General features: G+C 37.4%; 1 protein-coding gene across 10 annotated transcripts in view; it reads right to left on the minus strand.

Annotated features, from left to right (window-relative positions):
* Positions 1 to 12,831, minus strand: part of NEK11 (NIMA related kinase 11) — a 318,233-nt gene that overhangs the window by 95,977 nt on the left and 209,425 nt on the right. For all 10 annotated transcript variants that reach the window (XM_017862319.1, XM_017862325.1, XM_017862318.1 and 7 more), the window contains one exon: positions 6,474 to 6,534. In XM_017862319.1, coding sequence (XP_017717808.1) covers positions 6,474 to 6,534 — 61 coding nt within the window. The remainder of the gene's footprint in view (positions 1 to 6,473; positions 6,535 to 12,831) is intronic.

A 12,831-nucleotide genomic window follows, 5' to 3' on the forward strand; every position in this document is an offset into this window, starting at 1 on the left:
CTCGACTCCAGTTTGCCAGTCTGTGTCTTTTAATTGGAGCATTTAGTCCATTTACATTTAAGGTTAATATTGTTATGTGTGAACTTGATCCTGTCATTATGATATTAACTGGTTATTTTGCTCGTTAGTTGATGCAGTTTCTTCCTAGCCTCGATGGTCTTTACATTTTGGCATGTTTTTGCAATGGCTGGTACCGGAACCTTCCCATTTTAATTTTCACCTATACCATGCCTTCAGAGGTAGTTGAGGCCTCCAAATCTCGAGCATTTATGAGATTCTGTAGGTTCAGTTGCTTTGCTTCTCCTAGCCTACACCTTACCCTCCCTTCTTTCCTTATATACATCTCAGGCACTTAGCTTTCAGCTTTCCCTGTTCTTTTTTTTTTTTTTTTTTGAGATGGAGTCTTGCTGTCACCCAGGCTGGAGTGCAGTGGTGTGATCTCAGCTCACTGCAAGCTCCGCCTCCTGGGTTCACTCCAGTCTCCTGCCTCAGCCTCCCGAGTAGCTGGGACTACAGGTGCCCACCACCACGCCCAACTAATTTTTTGTATTTTTAGTAGAGATGGGGTTTCACCGTGTTATCCAGGATGGTCTCAATCTCCTGACCTTGTGATCCACCCGCCTCGGCCTCCCAAAGTGCTGGGATTACAGGTGTGAGCCACTGCGCCTGGCCAGCTTTCTCCATTTTCTAAATCAGTTATTACTCATCCATCTGCTTTATATCTTTCTCAAGTTCACTAAAGCTCTTATCTGCTTCCATCTCCTCTTATATTCTCTTTTTTTCTGTAGGTTTATATCAGCTTTATTCCTTTTTTGTCACATTAGTGGGGCTTCAAGCAGAGATAAATGTGTATTTTTACTCCATGATTCTAATGCTCATTTCTTTAAGGAAAAAAAACCACCCAGTTTAGAAGGGAATTTGGATATTAACTATTCAATCAGTGTTATTTCAATTTTAGCAGTGGAATCTATCTTTTCAAGACACAATCTTTTATAGAAATTCAATTTATAAAATAGATAAGAGTGAAGATAATTTTGGTTGAAACTGGGAAAAGAACAGGGTCTACATCTAATTTCTCCTAAAAGTATTTTTAAACATTTCACATGGAAAAAGCAAAATAGTGCACAGAGATCCACACTATAATCTTTTATTCAAGAAAGAACAGAGGAATTCACTGGAAAAGGAAAGATCTCAGTAAAGAGAGGATGGATAGACAGCCTTCATGCCACCAACTGACTGAGAACTGTGAGTAAAGCCCTAACATGGGAGGCAGAGAGAGAGTGTTCCTCTATGATCCAGCTTTCCACTGGGGGACCATGCAATCCAGGCCATGGAGGAGCACCTTGTCCCTCCCCAGCCCTGGTGCTAACTTGGAAAAACGCTGGCAGGCTGGTAAGAAAGAAAGGCTCCAGGAAGTACCCTAAGCATTTTTCCAGACCCAAACCTCAGCTTCCATGATATGATTACTACGTATTGTATGCCTATTTTAAAATATCTCATATACTCCATAAATACAAACACCTACTATGTACCCACATAAAATGTTTAAGAACCATATGATCATCTATATAGATGCAGAAAAAGCATTTGAAAAAAGTCAGCATTCTATCATGATAAAACCTACAAATGAGGCATAAAAGAACCCTACCTCAAAATAATAAAGGACATATATGACACATCTACAGCCAACATCATACTGAATGGGGAAAAGTTGAAAGTAATTCCCCTAAACCTGGTACAAGTTAAGAATGCCCACTTTCATTACTCCTATTCAACACGATACTAGAAGTCCTACCTAGAGCAACCAGGCAAGAGAAAAATAAATAAATAGCATCCAAATTGGAAAAAAAAAAGTCAAATTATTTCAGTTTGCTGATCATATGATCTTATACCTAGAAAATGCTAGATTTCTCCAAAAACTGGTAGATTAGATGAACAAATTAAGTAAAATTTCAGGATGCAAAATCAACATACCAAAATCTGTTGCATTTCTGTACACCAATAACAATCACACTAAAAACCAAGTCAAGAAGGCAATTCCCATTTACAATAGCTAACCAAAAAAAAAAAAAAAAAAAAAAAAAAAAAAAAAAAAAAAAAAAAACCTAGGAAATACATTTAACCAAATAAGTGAAAAATTTCTACAAGGAAAACTACAAAACACTAATGAAAGAAATCATAGATGACACAAACAAATGGAGACACATCCCATGCTCATGGATGGGTAGAATCAATATTATGAAAATGACCATACTGCCAAAAAGCAGTCAACAAATTCAATGCAATTCCCATCAAATACCACCATCATTCTTCACAGAACTAGAAAAAGAAATCCTAAAATTCATATGAAATGAAAAAAGAGCCTGCATAGCCAAAGCAAGATTAAGCAAAAATAATACATCTGGAGGTATCACATTAACTCACTTCAAACTATACTATAAGGCCATAGTCATCAAAACAGCATGGTACTGGTATAAAAACAGACACAAAGACCAATGGATCAGAATAGAGAACCCAGAAATAAAGCCAAATACTTATAGCTAACTGATACTCAACAAAGCAAACAAAAACATAAAGTAGGAAAAGGACATCCTATTCAACAAATGGTGCTGGGATAATTGGCAAGTCACATGTAGAAGAATGAAACTGGATCCTCATCTCTCACCTTATACAAAAATCAACTCAAGATGGATCAAAGACTTAAATCTAAGACCTGAAACCATAAAGACTCTGGAAGATAACATCGGAAAAAAACCCTTGTAAGACACTGGTTTAGCCAAAGACTTCGTTACCAAGAACCCTAAAGCAAATGCATCAAAAACAAAGATAAATAGATGGTACTTAATTAAGCTAAAAAGCTTCTGCACAGCGAAAGAAATAATCAGCAGAGTTTACAGACAACCCACAGAGTGGAAGAAAACCTTCATAATCTATACATTCAACAAAGCCCTAATATTCAGAATCTACAAAGAACTCAAACAAATCAGCAAGAAAAAAAAAAAAAAACAAAACAAAAACAAACCCCATAAAAAAGTGGGCTAAGGACATAAGTAGACAGTTCACAAAAGAAGATATACAAATGGCCAACAAGCATATGAAAAAATGCTCAACATCACTAAGTATTAGGTAAATGCAAATAAAAACCATAATGTGATACCACCTTACTTCTGCAAAAAATGGCCATAATTTTAAAAATCAGAAAATAATAAATGTTGGCATGGATGCAGTGAAAAGGGAACACTTTTACTCTGTTGATGGGAATGTAAACTAGTACAACCACTACAGAAAGCAGTATGAAGATTCCTTAAAGGACTAAAAGTAGATCTTCCATTTGATCCAGCAATCCCATTACTAGGTTATCTACCTAGAGGAAAGGAAGTAATTATATGAAAAAGATACTTGCACGCACTGTTTATAGCAGCACAATTTGCAATTGCGAAAATATGGAACCAGCCCAAATGTCCATCAATCAATGAGTGGATAAAGAAAATGTGATACACATACACATGTGGTACACATACCATGGAGTACTATTCAGCCATAAAAAGGAATGAAATAATGGCATTTGCAGCAACCTGGATGGAATTGGAGACTATTATTGTAAGTGAAGTAGTTCAGGAATGGAAAACCAAATATCCTATGTTCTCACTCATGTGGGAGCTAAGCTACGAGGACACAAAGGCATAAGATTGATACATTTGGACTTTAGGGACTTGGGGGAAAGGGTGAGAGTGGTGAGGGATAAAAGACTACACGTTGGGTACAGTGTTCACTGGTTGGGTGATGGGTGCACCAAAATCTCATAAATTGCCATTAAAGAACGTATTCATGTGGCCAAACACCAACTGTTCCCCAAAAATCTATTGGAATTAAAAAAAAATTTTTTTTAAGAAAACCTAGAGGAAACTCTCCTGGACATTAGTCTATGCAAAGAATTCATGACTAAGACTACAAGAGCACAAGAAACAAAACCAAAAATAGACAAATGGGACTTAGTTAAACTAAAATGTTTCTGCATAGCAAAAGAAACAAATGAACAGCATAAACAGGCAATTTGCAGAATAGGAGAAAATATTTGCAAACTATGAATCTGGCAGGGACTAATATCCAGAATTTATGAGGAACTTGAACAACCATCACAAAAAAAAAAAAAAAAGCAACTAACTTGAATAAAAGAGGGCAAAGGATATGCATGAACAGACATTTTTCAAAAGAAGACAAAAGAAGACACAAATGGCCAAAAACCATGAAAACATGTTCAACATCACTAATCATCAGATAAATGCAAATTAAAACCACAAGAAGATAGCATCTTACACCAGTCAGAATGGCTACTACTAAAAAGACAAAAAATAACAGATGTTGATGAGGATACAGAGAAAAAGGAAAGTTTATACAGTATTTTTGTAGGAATATAAATTTGTACAACCTGTATGAAAAACAGTATGGAGATTTCTCGAAGAACTATCATTCAATCTAGCAATCCCACTACTGGGTATATACCCAAAGGAAAAGATCATTATATCAAAAAGATACCTGCACGTTTATGTTTATTGCAGCACTATTCACAACAGCAAAGATATGGAACCAACCTAAGTGTCCATTAAAGGATGATTGCATAACAACAGTACACACACACACACACAGACACACACACAAAATGGAATACTATTCAACCACAAAAAAAGAATAAAATCTTGAATTTTGCAGCAACATAGAAAGAACGGGAGGCCATTATCTTAAGTGAAACAACTTAGAAACAGAAAGTCAGATACCAATGTTCTCCCTTATAAGTAGGAGCTAAATAATGTGTACATATGGATATAGAGTGTGGAATAATGGACGTTGAAGACTCAGAAGACTGGGAAGTTGGGAGAGAGGTGAGGGATAAAAAATTACTTAATGGGTATAATGTACCATATTCAGGTAATGATTACACCAAAAGCCCAGACTTTACCACTGTGCAATATATCCATGTAAGAAAACTGCACTGTACCCCTTTACTTTATAGAAATTATAACAATAATATATATTTTTGAGATAGGGTCTCACTCTGGCATTCAGGCCGAAGTACAGTGGTATAATCACAACTCACTGCAGCCTAAATCTCTTGCGCTCAAGGAATCTCCTAGTCTCAGCATCCCACGGAGTTAGGACTCCAGGCGCAGGCTATCATGCCTGGCTGAATTTTAAAAAATTTGTTTAGAGACAGGGTCTTGCTATGTTGCCCAGACTGGTCTCAAACTCCTGGCCTCAAGTGATCCTCCCATCTCAGCCTCCCAAAACGTTGGGATTACAGGTGTGAGCCCCCACCTTTGACCCTAAATATTTTAAAATATTTTTTAAGAGCCTCTTCTGCAACAGACACAGTGTTAGACTCTGGAAAAACAGAGATGAGCAGTACAGACACAGCTTCTGTCCTCATGCTGCTTAGTATCCCCAACCCCTCATTCTGGAGGTCTCCAAGGAGCCTAACTTGAAAATTAGCCATCTGATCTGAGGTCCAGAGAGGAAAAAGCCTTCCTGGTCTTAAGTCATGCTTGAATGTTAAATGTATTTGTTAAATGTTAAATGTATCAAATAAGTGTATTTGATATACAATTAAACAGATCACAGGGTGATGGTCAGGTGAGAAAATCAAAGACCTGTGTTATGACTGAGGCTTCCCATATGGAGATGTGGAATAAGCAAGATAAAGGCTATAAATTGTGCGTAAAGCTCCTAATAAAATAGTGAATGTTTGCCCACCTGAAAACTTAACTGTTTATTTTTACCCTGCCATTCCCTTTGAATAGATTGCTTTTGGTTTACAGTTTAAATATTTTAAATAAAACCTTGTAATCAAATTTAGAAGAAAAAAATATCTCAGCCCTTTCATCTAGTAAGAATACTCTGTGTCACAGTTTATCATCTAGTGCTAGAGTGTATCGCAGTTAGGCTTTTCAGATTAAAAAAAAAAAAAAAAAAAAAATAGAAGAAACTAAGAAATAGGGCTTTATCCATGAAGCATATCCATGAAGTCCTATTTATTGAGACTGACAATGCTAAACGAGTTTTAGTTTTGTTTTTCAGACCAAGTCTCTTCAAATAACTGACTGACCTTCGGAGTGATGGTCCTCCCAGCTTAACTGAATGTACTCTGCTTCTACAGGACAAGTTAGGTAGGGAGATTCCTTTTTCCAGAAACTGCAAAAACTTGTTATTATGCACTGCTAGGCTGCCATTTGATCACAAGGGACGACTGAATTTCAATTATTTCATCCTTGGAGACTAAGAGTTACTTACAATAATAATAAGCAATTTTTCTTTGAGTTTCCTGGCCCTTGGGTCAGACATTCAACTTCTATTGGCCTCAGTTTCTTCATCTGTTATACTAGGATATCAGACTGAAACACTTGTAAGATTTCTTCAAAGTTATTTCAAGATAATCAGTAGCTGCCCATGTATTTTGAAGTCTAAAGGAACTTACTCACCTAGAGAAGTGCAACCCAGGACATTTTCCAAACACCTGGCCAACGCTTCAATATCACTGTCCTGTCAAAATAAGGGAGAAAGATTTATTTTCCCTGTGTGGTAGAAGGATACTTAATGACATGGAAAAAATTTTTTATTCCATTTTGGAAAAAAAAAAAAAAAAAAAAAAAATCTTGTTCCCAAATTCTTTCAGTATAATCTTATTTTTAAAAAGAAAAATATCTTTATGTATATCTACATCACTCTCTCCATAACAATCTCTAGATTAAAAAAATTTTTTTATTATACTTTAAGTTCCAGGGTACGTGTGCACAATGTGCAGGTTTGTTACATATGTATACGTGTTCCATGTTGGTGTGCTGCACCCATTAACTCGTCAACAATCTCTAGATTTATTGCTCTGTCTCTCATGGCAAAAACATACACAAAAAATGTTAGCAGTGGTTTTGACTAAAAGGTTAAATTATGAGTGATCTTTATTGTCTCCTTTGTGTGCTTATGTCTTCCAAATTATCTATAATAAATACATATTAATTCTATAAATATAGTAAATGCTATCAGAATAAAAGAAATATTTTATTCAATTTACAATTTAGTCAATACAGCAGAAATCTGACACATTTTTTCCTTGGAGAACAACTAGCTCTTCTTTGGAAATGTATGGTCTTCAAGGAGTGCTAAATCTAAGAATATCACTTGCCATTTACCTTAACCCTCAATAAGAGTCAGACATCCCCCATAAGGGTTGGGGAAATCTCAGAACTGTATTTGATTAAAAATATTGTCTTCAATACAAAATAAATCTGTCCTTCACCCAGCAGGCTTGAAATAATCCAAAACAGCATCCTAATGATCTGGGAAAAGTGTTAATTATTTTCACGTTTGTGGTTATGCTAAGGAAAATTAAGAATTTATGGCTGGGCACGGTGGCTCACACCTGTAATCCCAGCACTTTGGGAGTCCAAGGTAGGCAGATTACCTGAGGTCAGGAGTTTAAGACGAGACTGGCCAACATGGTGAAACCCTGTCTCTACTAAAAATACAAAAATTAGCTGCTCATGGCAAAGATTCAGTCAAAGAAAACATCTTTCAGGAGCATATTATGGCCAGTGTGATTGAGAATTATGCTGCTGATTGGAACTTTCACATTTCTTCACTGTTTCATAATTTAAATTGAAACTTACTGGAGCTAAATGGCCTGAGAGAGTAACTACATCTTGCTAGATGCCAAATCACAGTGTCACCAGCCTTCAGTCATCTCAGCCAAACGCTGGGAAGCCAGATTTTCAAATGCTGCGAAAATAACGGCTCTTCTTTTTTTTTTTTTTTTTTCTTTTTAGGACGAGTCTCGCTCTGTTGCCCAGGCTGGGCAGGGCAGTGGCCGGTCTCAGCTCACTGCAAGGCTCCGCCTCCCGGGGTTCACGGCCATTCTCCTGGCCTCGCTCCCGAGTAGCTGGGACTACCAGGCGCCCGCCACCTCGCACCGGCTAGTTTTTTGTATTTTTTAGTAGAGACGGGGTTTCACGGTGTTAGCAGGGATGGTCTCGTCTCCTGGACTCGTGATCCGCCGTCTCGGGCCCTCCCAAGTGCTGGATTACAGGCTTGGAGCCACCGCGCCCGGCCTGAAAATAACAGCTTCTTTGTTGATGAACTTAAATGTTCTTTAAGTGTCCTTCCCCCATAGCCATAAACCCCTCCATTATAAGAACATGCCTTAGAGGCATGAGGAACATCTTGTAAAATTCAATTCTGAAAAACTGTCCCACAGATTCAAATTTAGTCCAATGCCCACATTTTTTTCAGAAACCTATGCAGTCATTTCAATAATGGATTAGACATTGCTTTTATGGTAGCTCTTCTCAAAACGTACAGTCAGATCCGTGAAGTACATGATAACTATCAATGCCTGCCTAGCAGCCACGGAAAAAAAACTATCATATCTGAAGGAATCTCCCTTTTAAGACAATGTCAATATATAAATATTGAAAATAATGTTTTCTCTAACAATTCCCATTTATTTTTCATCTGGAAAATATAGAAAATTATCAAAGACAATAAATACCCTAAATCCCACTGCTATTAATACGAACACACACACATAAACATATATAGTCGGTCTTTTCTATATACATCTATCTCTTAGATATTTCAGATCATACTATATATGTATGCTATATGCATGCCTATCTTTTAGATATTTGAGATTATACTACATATATATGGTATATGTGTCTATACATAAGATACACATAAAACAGTACAATGTACTATTGTACAATATTGTTTGGAATATTAAGTTTATTAAATTAAAGGGGGTTAGTACTGATATAAAAAAAAGTTCATGTTTTTAGAACAGACATTTCAGTCACTGCATTCTCAGGTATTCCAAGCCAAATATGATGACATCAATAGATTGCATTTTAAAACATTGTTTGGTTTTCTGTTTCCAAACAGAAAATGTACAATATTGTTTGAACTTTTATCTGATGCTCTTAAAAATTATTCAGAAGCATAATTTTAATGGCTGGACCACTGCGCCCTAAAGGCATATCATATGTATTTATCCATAGCCTTATCATTGGACATCTAGACTGCTTTCATTTTATTTTGTTGTAAATGATACTGCAATGATGATCATTACACATACATCTTTGTTTCATGTTTATTGTTATTTCTTCAGGTTGGCCAATCAGAAATAGAATTATTGGGTCAAGGAATATGACAATTTAGAAACCTTCCTCTTTCTCTGTTCTTATTCTTTTCTCTGCACTCCTACACATCCCAACAAGTATATTTTCTCCATAAGGAGCTAATATATGCCTTCATATTTATTTTCATCCTCCTATCTATTAAAATATGCTTTCTGTCAAGAATAGATATGACAGATCCATTAAAGTCAAAATGCTTGATAAAGTTCATGTGTTATCTCTCTCAGGATATTTGTGTTTCATAAGGCATATAACCTCATATCAGGAGTTAATTTCTAACAGCAAAAGTTTAGGCAGCAGCAAGTAGGCAATCTCAAAGGAGGAAGTCGGATGGGGTCTTCACAGGATTGTACAAATCACACCACGTAGATCTTCATTTAGTTATCAGGCAGTTGTTTGACAAAATAATCCAGATTACCTCCTCACCTTAGAACTAGTCATAATGAAAGATACCATTCACAAGAAAAAAACTGTGTCACTTCATTATCCAGTTGTATTTCATTCAGGAAACATTTATTAAATTAAAGAGGGTTGGTACTGATATAAAAAAAAAGTTTATGTTTTTAGAACAGACATTTCAGTCACTGCATTCTTATGTATTCCAAGCCAAATATGATGACATCAATAGATTGCATTTTAAAATATTGTTTGGTTTTCTGTTTTCAAAATAAAACCCTGTTTCTAACAACAACAGCAACAACAACAACAACAACAAAACAAAAACCAATTATGTGTCAAATGTATACAAAGACAAGGAAGACAGATGAAGCCTAAGCCTACCATTTGGGGAAAAATAATCATTTTCTGACACAGTTTGTTTCTCAAGCTATTGCTGACAATCACTTATCCAAGAGACTCTGGTCGTGGTGTATTATCCAAGCTGCAGCCAACTCCAGTGAAAAAGGTGCAGAAAGGTAGGAAAGAGGTTTTGCCACACCTATTAGGGAACAAACCAATAAAAACCTACTCATGGGAGAAGCCTAGTTCTAAAAGGTTTATTTTTCTCAAGTCTAAGAACAGTTAGCCTTTATGTGGATAAAGATTCTGAGAAAGGAGCCAGAGGAAGGCAAGGCTTAAAGAGATAAGATGCCATATTCTTCCCTCCTCCACTATCCACGGTGAACTTGCTCTCGCTAAATGAGTTAAAGGGAAAAACAAATTTACATTGACTAAAAACAATAAATAAATGATTTGGTTAAGAAAAATATTGAGTAAATTTGAAACTTAAAGAGTTGGAGATGATAAACCAACGACAGAGGGTTCTGTTAGAAAGTTAGGTAGTGAAAACCATTTACACAGTTCTCATTGAAGCTGAATGGATAACTAAGGGAATGATATCTGTAAAATGATAACTGTATTTAATATTATGTATATTGTTTGGTAGCAAGTGAATTGTGACTGTATGAATGAATGAATGAAAGCTACCTAGCTGCCACAAGAACTTAGCTTGGGATGAGAGTTCAGTTTGAGCACCAGCAGTCCCTTGGAGATGGCATATCTATCTTTAGATGTTCTTGAGAGTCTCCCAAAAGGTTATTCTTTTGCTCACGGCTCCTTCACCTTGAAGGTGTGAAAACTCAGCCATCTGTCTACATCTAGCACCCTCAGCACTCTCCTGGCTGGTAGGCTATACTGACTCCCGAAGGCATATCTAGAGAAGGTTTGGCACATATCAACACACGCATAGACAGGTTCAGAGCTACAGAAGTGTTTTATGTTTCCAGCGGCCGAAAGCTGCTCTGAGCGAGTGAGAATGGATGCATGCATGCTTTCATGCTGTGCTGCCAGGCCTGACACCATGTCCTCCATCTGCCAAACAATCCCAAGCAGGCATAGACCTATAAATGTATGTACGGAGTAGAGTATGCATAACCTTCTATCACAGCCCCAGCTATGGAGAAGCTGAGCTTCATCTTGCTCAGGCCTCAGGCACATCCTCACTTAACCTTATGTCAACAGATGTGAAGGTATAGAGGGGCTGATTTCTTTCACCTCTTGATCACCTCTCCTCTCAGAGTCATCCCACAGAGATGTAAATCCCACCAAATCATGCAAAATCCTCTTCCCTCCTCACCCAGAGTCACTCTGGACCCATGTTTTTTGTTTTGTTTTGTTTTGTTTTTTTCCTGAAAGACTTCATTTGAGTGTACTCACATCTTGAAGCTGTGGCCATGCACTGGCCACAAGCAGCCAGGAAGTGGCCTCAATGCAGGCTGAGGACCTATAGAGCTCATCTATGTACATGAATATTGCAACTCTGTTGCAGTTTTTTTGTAGTTTTTCTTCTTTTGATGCCATTATTAATGATGCATTATTTTTATTGAGACAAAATTTGCACATGATTAAATGCAAGATCTTAAGGGTACAATTCTGTGAGTTTTCAAAAATGTATACACTTGTGTATACACCACCTAAAGCAAGGTAAAGAATATCTCTGTCATCCCCAACAGTTTCCTCAGGCCTCCTTCCAGCCAATCCCCATTCTCCACAGGCACTGTTCTGATTTCTATCACCATAGACTCATTGTAAGACTGTTTATGTTACTCTTCACTGCACTGGCCTTTGATTGAAGTAAAATTCACCCTCCTTACAAGTTCTTCGTGCATAGCTGTAGCTGGTCTGACTTTTCCAACCTCATAGATCTTTTTGCTCACTATGCAGTTTCTGGAACGTGCCCAGTGTTTTCACGACCTGTTGCTCTCCCACACTCTCTGTTCCCTCTCTGTGAAGCACTCTTCTCCCAATTCCCCTTTGTCCCATTGAGGACTGGCTCCTTTCCATCCTCCAGGTCATGGCTGAAAAGTCATCTAGAAGCTCTCCTTGACTTCCGTTATTAGTAGGTCTTCCCTTAACCAAATGCTCATTCCTTTATCACTTCAGCTTCTTCATTTTCTAGTTGCTCTTACTTCTTTGTTTGTGTCCTAGCTAATAGGCTACCTATACCAATAGACCGTACACTGCATCCATTCATTCATGTATTCCACAATATCTACTAAGTATTTGTTCTATGATAAACACTGTTCAAGGTGCTGGGAATATAGCAGTGAAAAAAAAAAAATAGAATATCTGCTCTACTGGCTTTCATTCTAGTAGAGGGAGACAGGCCATAAATGAATAAGCAAGAAAATAGTGGCAACTCAGTTGGCAATAAAGACTATGGAAGAAAATAAAGTAGGGGAGGAAAGAGGGGATTCTCAGTCCCGTGAATGCTATTTCATACAAGGTGGTCAGAGTCCTCCCTGATAAGATGACATATAAACAGAGACTTGAAGATAGGGAGGGAGCAAATCATTTGTGTATCTGGCAGGAAGAGAATTCAAGGCTTCCAAAGGCAGGGACATGCTTGGTGTGTTCCAGAACCTGGAAAGAAGCCACAGGGGTGGAGTGAGTGAGGGCAGTTCTTGTGTTGATGGAAGAGAGGGGCTTAGTGAGGTGATGATGATGAAGTACTGAAAAGCCTTTATTTGCTTTGAATGAGATGGGAGGGTTAGTAGGAGACCAGTTAGAAGCTATGACAAGGAGGTGATGATGGCTTTGGCAGTAGGAATGCAGGTAGTAAGTCGAGGTCAAATTCCAAGTACACTTTAAAGGTCAAGCCAACAGGTTTTGCTTATGGATTGGATATGAATGTGAGTGAAAGGATGTCAGT

The sequence above is a fragment of the Rhinopithecus bieti genome, unplaced genomic scaffold (assembly GCF_001698545.2).
Source record: "Rhinopithecus bieti isolate Rb0 unplaced genomic scaffold, ASM169854v2 scaffold_62793, whole genome shotgun sequence".
Lineage (NCBI taxonomy): Eukaryota > Metazoa > Chordata > Mammalia > Primates > Cercopithecidae > Rhinopithecus > Rhinopithecus bieti.